This window comes from Phocoena phocoena, chromosome 7, assembly GCF_963924675.1.
Source record: "Phocoena phocoena chromosome 7, mPhoPho1.1, whole genome shotgun sequence".
NCBI classification, from domain to species: Eukaryota; Metazoa; Chordata; class Mammalia; order Artiodactyla; family Phocoenidae; genus Phocoena; species Phocoena phocoena.
Window position 1 is genome coordinate 52242005 of NC_089225.1, and position 13622 is coordinate 52255626.

The window sequence follows — 13622 nt, forward strand, 5'->3', positions numbered from 1 at the left end:
AGGGAGGGGATATCTGTATGAGGATGGCTGATTCATTTTGTCATGCAGTGGAGGCTAACACAACATTGTAAAGCAAGCATACTCCAATAAAAATTAATTTTAAAAAAAGGAAGATATTTCCAAAAAAAAGATTTGATAGAATATTTTGATATATAATTACCTATGTCTGAAATAAAAATCATTAAAGACATCAGTGAATAAAAATGTGCCCACGGGAAAAAGATAATGTCCTTTCCCTTTCACATTACTGCACACAATGATGAAGGATGAATTAGAACACAGGTAACCTGAGGAAGCAGGACCAAGAACTCAGAAAATGAGAAAGAAGGGAGGATGCAGAAATGCATCCTTTAAGCTTTAAGCTAAGGCTCGCATAGCTCAGGATGATTTGACTAGCCCGGCCTTGCAATTGCTAGAGTGGGTAAGACTTCTGATGTCCACGAAGCCTATTATGTGACTTGGCAACCCAACTCACATTTAGCAGGGGGTCTGACACCTACTGGATTCTGTGGCCTAAGAGTCCAACACCACAACTCCAAGCAGCAACAAGGACTGAAGTATTTTTACTCCATATCTGCTGGTGGTGTGCATCATTGCATTCGACCTCCAATTTTATCTTCTTTGGTCAAAACGGTTAAAATACACACAGACACACACAGACACACACACACACACACATGTTTCAGGCACAGGGAGATCAGCCTATTATTATCCACCACCATTTTCCAAAAGAAATATAGCCATCAATTTGAAATAAGGTTGGTGACTACCTGACTGATTATATCTCCATTGATGGAATATTCGAACTTGCGTGAGCCAAGGGTTCACTATCAGCAATTTCTCTTTCTCGTCTCGCCCAAATTTATCTTGGATCCATACTTCTCCCTTATCCTTAGATGACCAGTATAACTGGCTCTCGAAGATGTCCAGACTATAAGGGGTCATTGCTGTTCACCCACAGGGGAAAAGCAAAACAAAACAAGGTTACTGAAAAGAAGATACCTGAGCCCCACTTTTATGTCAGAAGTCAAACCGCTTGGATCAATCTCTTAGGCAACACCTTAAAATTCCAGCAACATTCAGGCAGACTCTGTGTACACACGACCATGAAAGTGTGCTGCACCAGGAGATCAAGATGACAGAAATTAAAACAGATCAATGCCTACCGAATGACACCAATTATAGGGGACTCGCTCACTTTCAAGTTGCTGATTTTATTTTATTTTTAGAAAACAATCTGTAGGGCAGAGATCTTTTTTTTTTTCTGTGAATATAAGACACCACTTATCAGAAAAACCTGTTACGTGCTGGATTGTTGTAGTTCTGTAGAGTCTAGATAAGAAAACAAAATGCTTCTCTCCTAGACGTTTCCAGTTGTGCATAAAAAGCAATCTAGCACATTAAAAACTAATGTACCTAGAAGTGGTTAGACACGGATTACCACTGGAACGCATGATGGCCATCTCTATCAGAGCAACCCAACAAGAAACGGTTATTTCAACATCTGCTGCTGACAGCAAGTTTTTTTAATTATACAAAAAGGACTTAATAATTGCTAATAGATTCATTTGCATTTAAATCAGCAGCTGGGAGCTGGGCAGAGTGGTATCTAAGAAACTATAAAAAGCATCTCCTAAGATTAGGGTTCCTTCTTACGAAAATGGGCAAAGAGACTGGAAATACATTAATTATTTAATATATGAAATTCTAAGTGAAATTTCTAACCTGCAATTGCAACAATTCTCCTATCGGTCCCATCATATTTGATGGTTTCAATAATGTCCTCCTTGAGGTCACTCCAGTAGATCCGGTCACCATTCACATAATCTATACAAAGGCCGGTTGGCCAACCGAGGTCCTCCTGAACCAGGACTTTCCGACGCTGCCCATCCATCCAAGCAGACTCGATTTTAGGTTCTTTGCCCCAGTCAGTCCAGTACATAAACCTGTAACAGAAGGTTTCCTCATGGCAGCATTTCATCTAGTGGAGAAATCAACTGGTTTTCAAAGAGCCTTGGGTCCTAAATGATGCTATTTTTATACTTTACACAACACAGGGAGAGAAAGGGGGGAGCCTGTGCATCTGTGATCTATCCTTCCTGAGAACTGCACTTTCCCAATAGAAACTGGCCAGCCCTGTCCAAAGATATATATCCAGACCTTTTAAAATAGATAATCACAAAAGCTGTTCATTCTTCAAAAAATATTTCTTGAATGCCCGCTGTGTGAGAAGCTACTATCCTGTATTTGGAACGCATCAGAGAACAAAACAGATTCCTTCCCTCATGGAGCTTACATTCTCTTTGAAAAGGTATTACTTTGCATGCAATTAATACTTAATTGTAGAAGAACTGAGCAGACCAGGGACTGTACCCTTTAAACACCTAGAAAGGATCAGGCAGGCAAGATAAATGGGTGGAACAGGGCAGTTATGAATGTAGAGTGATGGGCAAACACCGCATCAAGCAAAGCCCTAAGAGTTCCAGGCAATACCGCGTCAAGGAAGGCATACCTACCTAACTTTACCAGTTCTTCTGATTTTTCAAGCCCAAAATACAAATATTTATTTTTAATTTAAATGTTATCTACTAAGTTCACAAAAAAAAAAAATCTTAAAGCTCTGTGAAGTTCAAGTCCAATAAGTGTATGGGCCATATTTAGCCCATCAGCCACCACTTTGCAATGTCTAGTCTAAACCAATCATCAGGTGTTGCTCAATCCTTAAATTCTGTTGAGAAATGTGTGGGTTTTAGACAAACTGGGCTGTGGAAAAAGTGCGGCCAGAGGCCTTCCCCTGACACAGTGTCCATCTTCTGAAGCCTGTTTTGTCCTAAGTGATCTTTAGGGCATACTATAATTGTTGAAAATAGTCATAGGTGCCACTCAAAAAAGTCCAAGGACAATTTCAGTACAATTAGGAAAAGATAATTGAAGATATAATTTTTTGGAGAATCTAGTGGAAAATATCTAGAACATGAAGGACTCCTTCAAGTACTTACCCTAGTTTGGGATTCACAACTATTGCAGCTGGTTGATCCAGTTGAGTGGAAATCAGCCACTTTCTGTACCTTCCATCTAGTTCAGCCACCTCGATCCGCTGACTCCTGGCATCTGACCAGTAAATATGCCTGAATTTAGAGAGACAAAGGTAAACAACTGAAGAGTCTAGACTGGACTTCTGGGGAAGAGGGGTGAAGATGAGAGCATTTAGTTTGGAAGTTCTGGCCAACAAGACAGCTACTCAGACACCAGTGATGATGAGAGCACAGCCTCCCTCTCCCAGGAATGCCCCAATCTCTTCAGCCAAGGGGACATCTGTAGAAAGTTACAAGTGATGGGGTGTCGGATGAAGGGGATATTCAGCCAAAGCAGCTGTATCAGCCAGGATTGGTAATGATGATGAACCTCACATCCGGCACTATTATGAGACAATTGCTTCTAGATAGGAGTTGTGAGGCACTGTTGGCCTTTCATTCTGACTGCCTGTGAGTTGGCTTCCTCCTCAGCCAAGAGCCCATTGGAATCACTAGGAATCTGGCATCAGCTCCAAGGATGAGTGGAAATAGCCATTCAAAATAACAAACTCAGCAAAGCCATCCTGCCCTTATTCCATCCCTAAGGCTTCAGGTCTCAGTCTCTAACAAGCAGAAAGAGTTCCAGCAGTTGCTTAAATTTACTCATTCATTAAGGCTGAGAAGAGGTAAAATTTCAAACAAGAAGACAGATCTTGGTTGGTTGGTTTGAAGAAGGAAGTGGTTGGTTTGAAGAAGGAAGCGCTAAAGTCTAGAGTTTCCAGTTCATGACTCTCTGAGGTCTTGTTTCCTCACAGAAGTTGCTGAAATGAGTCTCCTGTTACACTGCAGGCACAGTGGGACCTACTTAACTTCTGCAGAGATGCTCAAGTCTTCCAAGAGCACCAGACAAGTGAGCGAAAAGGTGAAAATTTATTAATACTACAAAGGATTCTCTGTTCTCCCAGAGCGCAGCAAACATTTTCCTTTATTAGTTCATTTCAAGGACATAAGAGGTTCTACAAATGGTTGAATTCTGATTGTAATGTAATTACTTTCCCACAAACGTCATTCCAACCCAAGGCTCTTCCTTGAAGAAGGAGCTTATTAATTCTTCCACGTCAGTTTGCCTCTCATGCATGTATCTGATGACAAACCTACTTAAGGTTCTTATTTAGGTATCGTCCAAAATGTCTGGCTCTGGTCCCTGAAGTTCTAGAAGGTGTAGAAGGGCAGATCAAAGCTAACAGCTCTATTAACTCAAACCCAAAGATTATAAAGGGAAGTCAAATTTCCAACCTGTTCAGACAACATAGCCTCCTAAAAACACATGTGGATTGTTCCTCCTCAAAACAATACCATAAAGAAACATGTTTCATCTCAACTGCTTTGCTGGTAGAATGTAAGTCTGTCCCATTTCTTCACAAAATGAACAGCGCTGCCATACTGAAAGTTCATTTTGGAATCCAGAACTCTGTTGGCAAGAATGCTCTCCTAGATAAAATATAAAATCTTGACCTTGGGGCTTTCCCAAAATTTTCATGGCACACATAGAATATAGGAAGTGATGATGTTTATATGACACAATGGGGAAGCCGAGGTAGTTGCTGAGGCTACAGGAAGCCCAGGCATCACCCAGCTGCCCCTGAGGCTGAGTGTGCCCATAATCTGGGCCAGTTTAACTCATGTGCCATGGTGAGCAGAGGGGAGCTCTGGCCAGGAAAATAGAATGAGGCTAAACTTACCTTCCAACCCAGTCCACTGCTAACCCATCTGGCTGCACTATGTATTTCAGATCCAGGTTAACTTCCTTCACGGGATTATTGCTGCCAGATTCAAAGTTGGGGATGTAGGCACGTTTGATAGCACCAAAATTAGAGCCGTGCCCTAGCACAGTGTAATATACAACACCTGCGGAGGCAAGACACACAGGTCAGTTTCCTGTTAGGAACACCAGGTAAGGGAGGAACTGGGTCTAATCAGGTGAAGTACTGTTCATTCATTGACACCTCTAGCTCTTCGGTGTTCCTATAATACTAATAATTCAATTTAACCAGTATGATCAAACCTCAAAATCTATCATACTTGAGCTATTAGCTACAAATGCTTCAATTGATAACTTATTGATACTTAGTCCTCTCTATTTGAAGGTAATCCTTTAAAATATATTTCAGCCTATTTACCCCCATTAGGATCACATTCTAGTTTCCAAAACAGAACATATAGATAAACCAGGGGCAAATTGTTAAGAGTTTGAGTCCATACTAGCAATAAAGGAGCTGTGTAGATGAGAAGTCTTATTTCATGTATAGACTAAAGGATATTGGACAGCAGACATTTTAAAAAGCATAGGAAGAAGGAGACGCAAGAGGGAGGCGATATGGGGATATATGTATACGTATAGCTGATTCACTTTGCTATACAGCAGAAACTAACACAACATTGAAAAGCAATTATACTACAATAAAGACGTTTAAAAAAAAAAGCATAGGAAGACTGACTTTCAAGGCACATACTTTCCTAGGTATGAACCATTCTTTTTTTTATTCTTTAAGATTTTTTTTGATGTGGACCACTTTTAAAGTCTTTACTGAATTTATTATGATACTGCTTCTGTTTTATGTTTTGGATTTTTGGCCGCGAGGCATGTGGGATCTTAGCTCCCTGACCAGGGATCAAACCCATACCCCTGCACTGGAAAGCGAAGTTTTAACCACTGGACCGCCAGGGAAGTTCCCTGAACCATTCTTGAAAATTTCATTGTATTGTATAATGAAATGTGAAAACACAACAGCAATAAATCTTACATAGTTAGTTTGCAAAGCATTTTCATATCTGTCATCTCACTTGGTTTTACAGACAACTCTCAGAGGGAGGCAGGCCGAACAAGATTACTGCTTTTATTTTACAGATGAGAAATGGGGATCCAGAGAATTGTTTCAATTATTTAAGGTCATAAAGCTAGTAGATGAGGGAGACAGGCGTAGAACACAAGTTTTCCTGCCCCACTACTGTCTCCCACACGCCAGAGCCATGAGAGACTCCACAGTAAGCATCATTCATTTTTCCTTCATTGAACACCCACCACACACACTGTACTAGATCCTGGGTCAGATGCTAGGCATGTAGAGATGAATTCGATTTAGTCTCTGTCTCCAAAGAGCACACAGTTAAGATGTAGGGAGAGAAATACGTGGATAATTAGCTGTAACTCAACATAACATGTGTTTTAGTAGAAGCGTGTATAAAATGCTACAGGCTCAAAGAACTGTGCTAGGAGGGATTATCAAAGACATCACGGGGGAGGTGACTTTGAACTGGGTCTTTGAGTAGAAATTTTCCAAGCGTACAACGGTGGGGAAGGCAAGGGCAAAGACAAGGAGATAGTAAACAAAGGGACATGAGGTGATCCTGAAAGGATAGTCCCCAGAAATGGGAGAAGGTTCCGTGAGAAGGTGGGAAACACTGGCTGGGACGCACGGCCACAGCTAAATTGTCTGGAGCACGCTGGGCGGGGGGAGCATCCTCTTCCACTCAGGCAACAACATTCACTCATTAGAAATAAATTCCCCAAAGTTCAACACTTTATAATTCAATGTATTCAACTGTTATCAATGACCGATGCCACAGTTCATACTCACTGAGGCCTGTGCCCTCTGGATCCCAATCGTAATCCATAGCCTGAATGCGTTCCTGGTCTTCAAGGTACTCTGAGAACTTCTCAGATGAGAGATTGTATTTTCGAATTCGCACGTTTTCCGGCAGTAGCAGCAAAGGAGGGTAACCTGTAAACAAATGAAGGGCTGATTAATCTGTTTGAATGCTACCTGAACTTTTGTTTATAACAGTAGGATATAAAACAGCAGATATCCTCCCTGCCCTTAAAAAATAAAACAAAAACGAATTTTTCTAAAAATTGATCTCTGTTAATGAATAGAGAGGACCATCAACTGGGTTGCAAAATCTGTGACTGTCGACATCCTTGTCTCTATTTCAGGTAGAAAGCTAACATTTCTGTTAGGGATATTATCAGTTCTTTATCTTTGGGCAACAGTTTAAAGCTAAGCCAAGACTGAGACCCCTGGATAGCTACTTCTTTTTCACTGATTTTTTTTTCAATGACAGTAAAACAGACAAGATTGTAGACATTCAGTCTCACAGAAGAAATACAATATGTAGAGTCATACTAAAAGTTTACCCGGAAGTCCTCATTTCCCATTCTTTACTGACAGATTTTAATGATTCTTTTAGCAGGCAATCAGCTCTGTGACCCAATTTAGCTTCTAGCTAATGACAAAAAACAGCTTGTTCTTGGTTTTAAAAAAGGTTTTTTTACTTAAAGCAGCTATGTAAATGGTGATTCATTCCAAGATGCGTTGCCTAGAATTTTTAAAATTTAATTTACTTGCATAATGTCAGTCGAATCTAACTTAAGTAACTTTTGAAAGTTCATTTTATATATTTCCTTTATCTTGACATAGTGTTTTATATAAATATTCTAATTTATTTCAGTCATCTCGTTAGTTAAGAGTTAAACATTTTCTAATTTGCTGCTTAATTACCACACCAACTGTTCAAGTGCCTTTATCCTAGTTTTCCTTCAGTGTCAAAAATGCTTGGAGGGTAAAATATTTAAGTATGCTAGTCAAATGTGTGCTTGAAAAGCCCAATTTGTATGAAGAAATTGAAAAGCCATTTTACCCTTCATTTGCAAAATAAAAATGCTATTTTCTTATCAAGTCCTTAAACTCATTTACAAACTTTAAATTCAAATCTATAAGATCATAAAGACCCCTTAACTGAGATATGCTGATTTAGATCAGACCTCTGGAAATCTGGACTATGATACTTCTGACTTTTATGGTCATTTCTATCTAGTATTTATTACTGCTTTCACTCAGGCCTGATTCTCAAATATTGGCATTAACCTAAAATGTAGAGCTAATGATTGAAGTCGCAAATAAGCCAGATGCTTTTTGTCTGTGATCAGTAGTCCATGAACAATAAAAAGACATTTCTCAACAGAATGTCCCTGATTTGCCCCAACTGACTGCGACCCATTGAATGGAATGTTTTTTGTGACCCGCGTTGGATTACTGGGCCTCAAACCTTGACCTCGGTGGACTGGGAGTTTTTGGAGACCACCATCCTACAGGGAAGCACTTGTTGTTTGAATCCTCTGGAGAGTGACATCTTGTCCACTTTTTGAAGTTTTTATCCAGGTGGACCAGAGGCTAAATCCAGAATAATACGTAACCCCTGACTCTTGTTTTAACTCTTAAGTATTTGTTGGGGGGTTGTAGTTAGTGTTTTAATTTGGCAGGGGAGGAGAGAGGAGAAGAGGGTGGATGGGTGTGTTGGAAGAGAAGTAGCTGGTGAATTTACAAAATAAGACTCTAAAGTTTATTTCCTGGTACATCAGTTAATCCCGAGGTCAATCATCCTACCGTCAGCCGCACACCGTCCTCCGTGGCTGTCAGTCACGGACCTGAACCCTTCGGCGCAGGAACACTCGTAACTTCCTTTGGTGTTAAGGCAGTTCTGGGGACAAACCCCAAATTGCTCACATTCGTTGACGTCTGTAGGCAAAATAAAACCAAGTGGGCAACATCTGCTCCCATCCATTCCTTAGAGACCCTGCTTCTGTTTAAAGCCATATTCACGAGCAATAAGGATGAGAAGGGGGCAGATGAACATAAACGATGATGCCAACGTTTGTGGAACACTGACCAAGTTTCAGACACCGTTTCACATGCTTTTCATGTTTTTTCCTCATTTAATCTTCCAACAAGACTCTCTGAGGTAGGGACTATTATTGAACCCAAAACCCCAAAGACCAGATTTAAACAGAGGCAGTCTGACTCTGTACAACAACAGAATAAGATTTTCCCTTTGGGGAAGCAGCTGTTGTGCTGTTGATGTTTGGTACCACTTCCCTCCTGCTAATTGGCTTCAGAAAGGGAAGTCATTGATTGGTTTTTTCGATTGAGTTCTTAAGCTTCAGCCCTTAAAAGAACTATTCTAACCATCTGAGTATGGCACATCATGAGATAGGAACAGTAAATTCAAATGATCAAATACACCTAAAATCATACTTGATATTTACCATTCTTGATAAGCTCCCTTAGGACTCCACACCTGGGAACTCATTTCCGTCTGACGTAGGAGGTATGTAATAAATACGTGTTGTTTGAAGAAAGTAAGGCTTGTGTTGCATAGCTGATTCACTTTGTTATACAGCAGAAACTAACACAACATTGTAAAGCAATTATACTCCAGTAAAGATGTTAAAAAGAAAAAAAAGAAAATTTGATCTCAGACACTGGTACAGTAAGTAGCCATCATCACTCAGGTCTTCATTAATCAATTTCACAGACATTACTGAAGATGAGCTATGGCCCAATGCTCTGCAAGGCACCAGTAAGATAGCCTGGAAAAAGCAACTGGCATCCTTGAGTCATGGTCCTAGCTCATGAGCTAGGACCATGAGCTTAGCCCCATGAAGGGAATTAAACCATGTTTAGTAAAAGGGAATGAATGGAGAATCTAAAAAGTACAAGGTTCTCCCTAATAGGAAGTGGAGGAAATATACTCTACCTTCACAGGAGTTTCTGTCGAAACTATTGGCTTCGAACCCAGGTCTACAGGAGCAGATGAATCCTCCTTCACTTAATTGGGTACAGTTGTGTTCACATAGATTTTCAGCACATGACCTTTCTTTTCCTGTATCTGAAAAACAAAATCCCAGCATTACAAATGAAAAGTACAAAGCACATCAGCCACAAATGAACAGTCAAGTGGTATATCAGAAGAACACCTACAGATAGCCAATTATAGAACACCTTGAGATGACCCCTTTCCATAAGCTTTGCAGAGTACCAGAGACCTCTGTATAGGGATATCTGATAATGGCTTGAAAACCATTTGTACAAATACATGTAATGTTAGATCCTTGAGGCAATTTTCCGATTATACTCAGCACTGCCAGGCTCATTCTCAGAGCACCCAGTTCTGGACAGAATCACAGCCAGGGACTCTTTACAACTGTATCCACCTGCTCCACTATCTTAATATTATATAATTATATTTATATATAAATAATGTTTATATATAAATAGATACATCTCAAATGTGTGTATACATGTATATATATACACACACGTATAAATAAAAGACACTGATACAGGTATCTCCTGACTCAATTCTTTTAAATAAAAACAGATTTATATCTATTTGTCCTCTATAGTAGGCAATGAAGTGAACTTAGCCACTTCTCAGGGTCCCTTAAGGCAGGGGTCCCCCACCCTCAGGCCGCAGACCACTACCGGTCCACAGCCTGTTAGGAACAGGGCCGCACAGCAGGCGGTGAGCAGCGGGCAAGCGAGCGAAGCTTCATCTGCCGCTCCCCACTGCTCCCCATCGCTCCCCACTGCTCCCCATCACTCCCCACCGCTCCCCACTGTTTCCCATCGCTCCCCATCACTCGCATTACCGCCTGAACCATCACCCCACCTCCAGCTCCCATGCGTGGAAAAATTATCTTCCTGGTGCCAAAAGGTTGGGGACCGCTGCCTTAAGGTACAATGACCATGGGTATATGTGGTTTGAATAAACTAAAAACATTCAGTTTCAAAAACACAAAATAAAGCACAATAACCTTCAATGGAATGCTGCCCTTGGATTTCATACTTAAAAGCTTTATGCGTGAAAGTCTTATAATAAAGGTCTAGTCTGAGCTCTTAACAATGACACATAGCTAAATAGGTCTGTTCAGATTTTCTATTTCTTCCTGAGGCAGTTTTAGCATTTTTTGTCTAAGAATTTATCCATTTCACCTAAGTTGTCTAATGCGTTGGCATGAAGTTTCTCATGGTATTTCTCTATTACCTTTTAAATTTCTGTAAGGTGGGTAAGTAATGTCTCCACAGCATTGCTCAATAAATGTGACCCTATTTTTATCAACATGAATAGCCTTGAGCCAGTCACATAACCTCTCTGAGTCTCAAGTACACCATGAGGCACTGTGATTTCCTCCCCAGCTCTAACATCTACAATGTGATTAGGGATCCCAGGAGGTAAAAATTTCTGGACCAAGTGTTCCCTTGAATGAGTTATACTCTTGTGAAGCAAGAGTCTTTAACGAGAGCAGAACCCTATAACATTATGAGATTCAGCCTCAAATGTAAAGACCTTCCTGTAACTTTTTTCGTTTGAAAACAATCACCATTTTAATTCATAATACAAGAGATCTCCCCCAACCCAGATATATGATACTCTATTTCAGAAGTAGACACTCTATCTTCCATTTTATGAAGAAGGAATAAGAACTACCAGAGAAATAGCAAGTCAATCTATCTCTGTAATCACATAAATAATATTTGCAACCTGAGGTTAACTTCTTTTCTTTATCCCTCAATGGTATGAGCAAAATGTTAATGTCTTTCCTTTCATGATTTTAAAATATTTTTAAAAAAGAAAACACATGTCCAAAACACTTCAGTGATCCTGTTTAAAAGAAAAGGAGGAGGAAGAGGAGAAGAAAGGAAAAGAAAAGGAAAGCAAGTGGATTAGCAGCATCAAAGAACTGGTGTTTTAAATAAGAATTCTATGTCTTAGTCAAATTAGCCCACTGCAGTAAGACTGAATCCCATATCACAGATCTGCTTAATATCTGCAAAGAAATGCTGCTTCCATACCGTATTAATGCCTGTGATACCTATTTCCTTTAAATAAGCCCTGCTTTTAATTAAATGTCATTTGAATTAAAAGTACTGAGGTTAATTTTAAGGCTTTTAATTGGCACAGGTAACTAAAAGAGAAACCGATGTTTGACCTGAGCCTAACTTGGAAATATTCCAAAGTCCTGGAACCATTCACATATCAGTCTCAAACCTACCTTTGGGTTTTACAAATTCCATCATGTTTACGCTTTTTAAATATTTAATCAGGTCACATTATTATGTCAAAAACTCCAGGCCCCATTGAGAAAGTGTGTGAAACGAATGGCAAATCAACTCAATATGGCTGATTCTTCATCTTCTTTTGTAACCCACACAGGAGAAAATTTGCCAGGAAATCTTTGGGGCGCCTCAGAAAAAGGCGATTAAAGTCCACAAAATTGAAAGCATGTGCAGCTAACTAAGGTGACTAAGTCCAGACTTGTAGGGATTGAAGAACTCCCTCCTTTTTCCTAAGAAGAAATCGAGGCCTGACGAAGTCAGTATGTCCTCAAAGTGGCACAGCTAGCTGCAGAGGAGCTAGAAGCCGGCTCTTCCAGACTGCAGTCCCAGGACTGTTCAAATTCTGCCTCTGCCACTCTGTGAGCCACTCAAGCAAGTTACTTAAGCTCTGTGAGCTTTATTATATAGTTATAGACATAATAGCAGTAATCCCCTGGAGCTATCTTAAGTGACAAATTAGAGAACGTATGTGAAAGCATTTCATAAATGCTACAAAGGACTAGCAAAGTGCGAATTATTAGCATGCCCTTCCAAGATTTCCATCACAATATTAAGCTAGAAGCATCCCTTGATTGCATACATCATCCTTTCCCCACATAAAATCCTCTCTTAAAAAAAGTGGTCCTTCCAAGGTCCCCTGTGACATTTCCATTCTCACCAACCACTCTTCCCCTATGTGCCAAAGATTACTGCATTTGGCTTAAGATGAAAAAATGTACAAACTAAGAAACAAAATGAATAGCTTCAAGGTGCTGAGAGGCACCTAATGAACTGGGAAGAGGATATGCCCTGCAGTTAAACAGATCAGAGTTCAAATCCTGACTCAGTTTCTTTTTTTTTTTTTTTTTTTTTTTTTGCGGTACGCGGGCCTCTCACTGTTGTGGCCTCTCCCGTTGCGGAGCAACAGGCTCCGGACGCGCAGGCTCAGTGGCCATGGCTCACGGGCCCAGCCGCTCTGCGGCATGTGGGATCCTCCCACACCGGGGCACGAACCCGTGTCCCCTGCATCGGCAGGCGGACTCTCAACCACTGCGCCACCAGGGAAGCCCCTGACTCAGTTTCTTGATGACAGGAAGACATTGCCAATTTATTTAACCTGTAAGTTGGTTTCCTCACTTGTTTAAAAGAGAGAGACAGAAAGACAGACAATACCTAACTCACAGGATTGTTACAGGGATGAAATGAGATAATCCATGTACTGTTTAGCACAATGTCTGGTATAGAATAAGTGTTCAATAACAGGTAGCTATGGGCTTGACTGCAGTTCAGAACACAACGTGTAAATTAAAGAGAAACACGGTTATCGTCTACTTTATGTTATTGCATGCTTCCAGTAGGTTAACCTGAGTTACTACAATGAAGTATAAAAATAAGTATTTACTTACTGCATCCCGTCTCATCAAAATGGTCACCACAGTCATTGACATCATCACATACCAGGTGCTGTGAAATGCAACGTCCATTGCTACACTTAAATTCATCTTCTGTACAAGGTCTAGGAGTCGGTTCTACACCTAAAATTTAAGAATAAGGTAAACTCAAAACTTTTTCTTCCGTGAAACACGACGCTTCCTTCTGTGGCAGAGGCAGTATTTCCACAAATAAGCTCGTGTGCTTCCCTACAATTCCTCGTCTCCCTTGCAGTTAGGTT

General features: G+C 40.4%; 1 protein-coding gene across 1 annotated transcript in view; it reads right to left on the minus strand.

The window, feature by feature from the left end:
- Positions 1–13622, minus strand: part of LRP2 (LDL receptor related protein 2) — a 178405-nt gene that overhangs the window by 12401 nt on the left and 152382 nt on the right. Inside the window, exons 64-71 of the mRNA XM_065880144.1 lie at positions 13357–13485; positions 9609–9740; positions 8459–8590; positions 6653–6796; positions 4757–4922; positions 3000–3128; positions 1726–1946; positions 771–947 (exon numbers count right to left, since the gene is read on the minus strand). Coding sequence (XP_065736216.1) covers positions 771–947; positions 1726–1946; positions 3000–3128; positions 4757–4922; positions 6653–6796; positions 8459–8590; positions 9609–9740; positions 13357–13485 — 1230 coding nt within the window. The remainder of the gene's footprint in view (positions 1–770; positions 948–1725; positions 1947–2999; positions 3129–4756; positions 4923–6652; positions 6797–8458; positions 8591–9608; positions 9741–13356; positions 13486–13622) is intronic.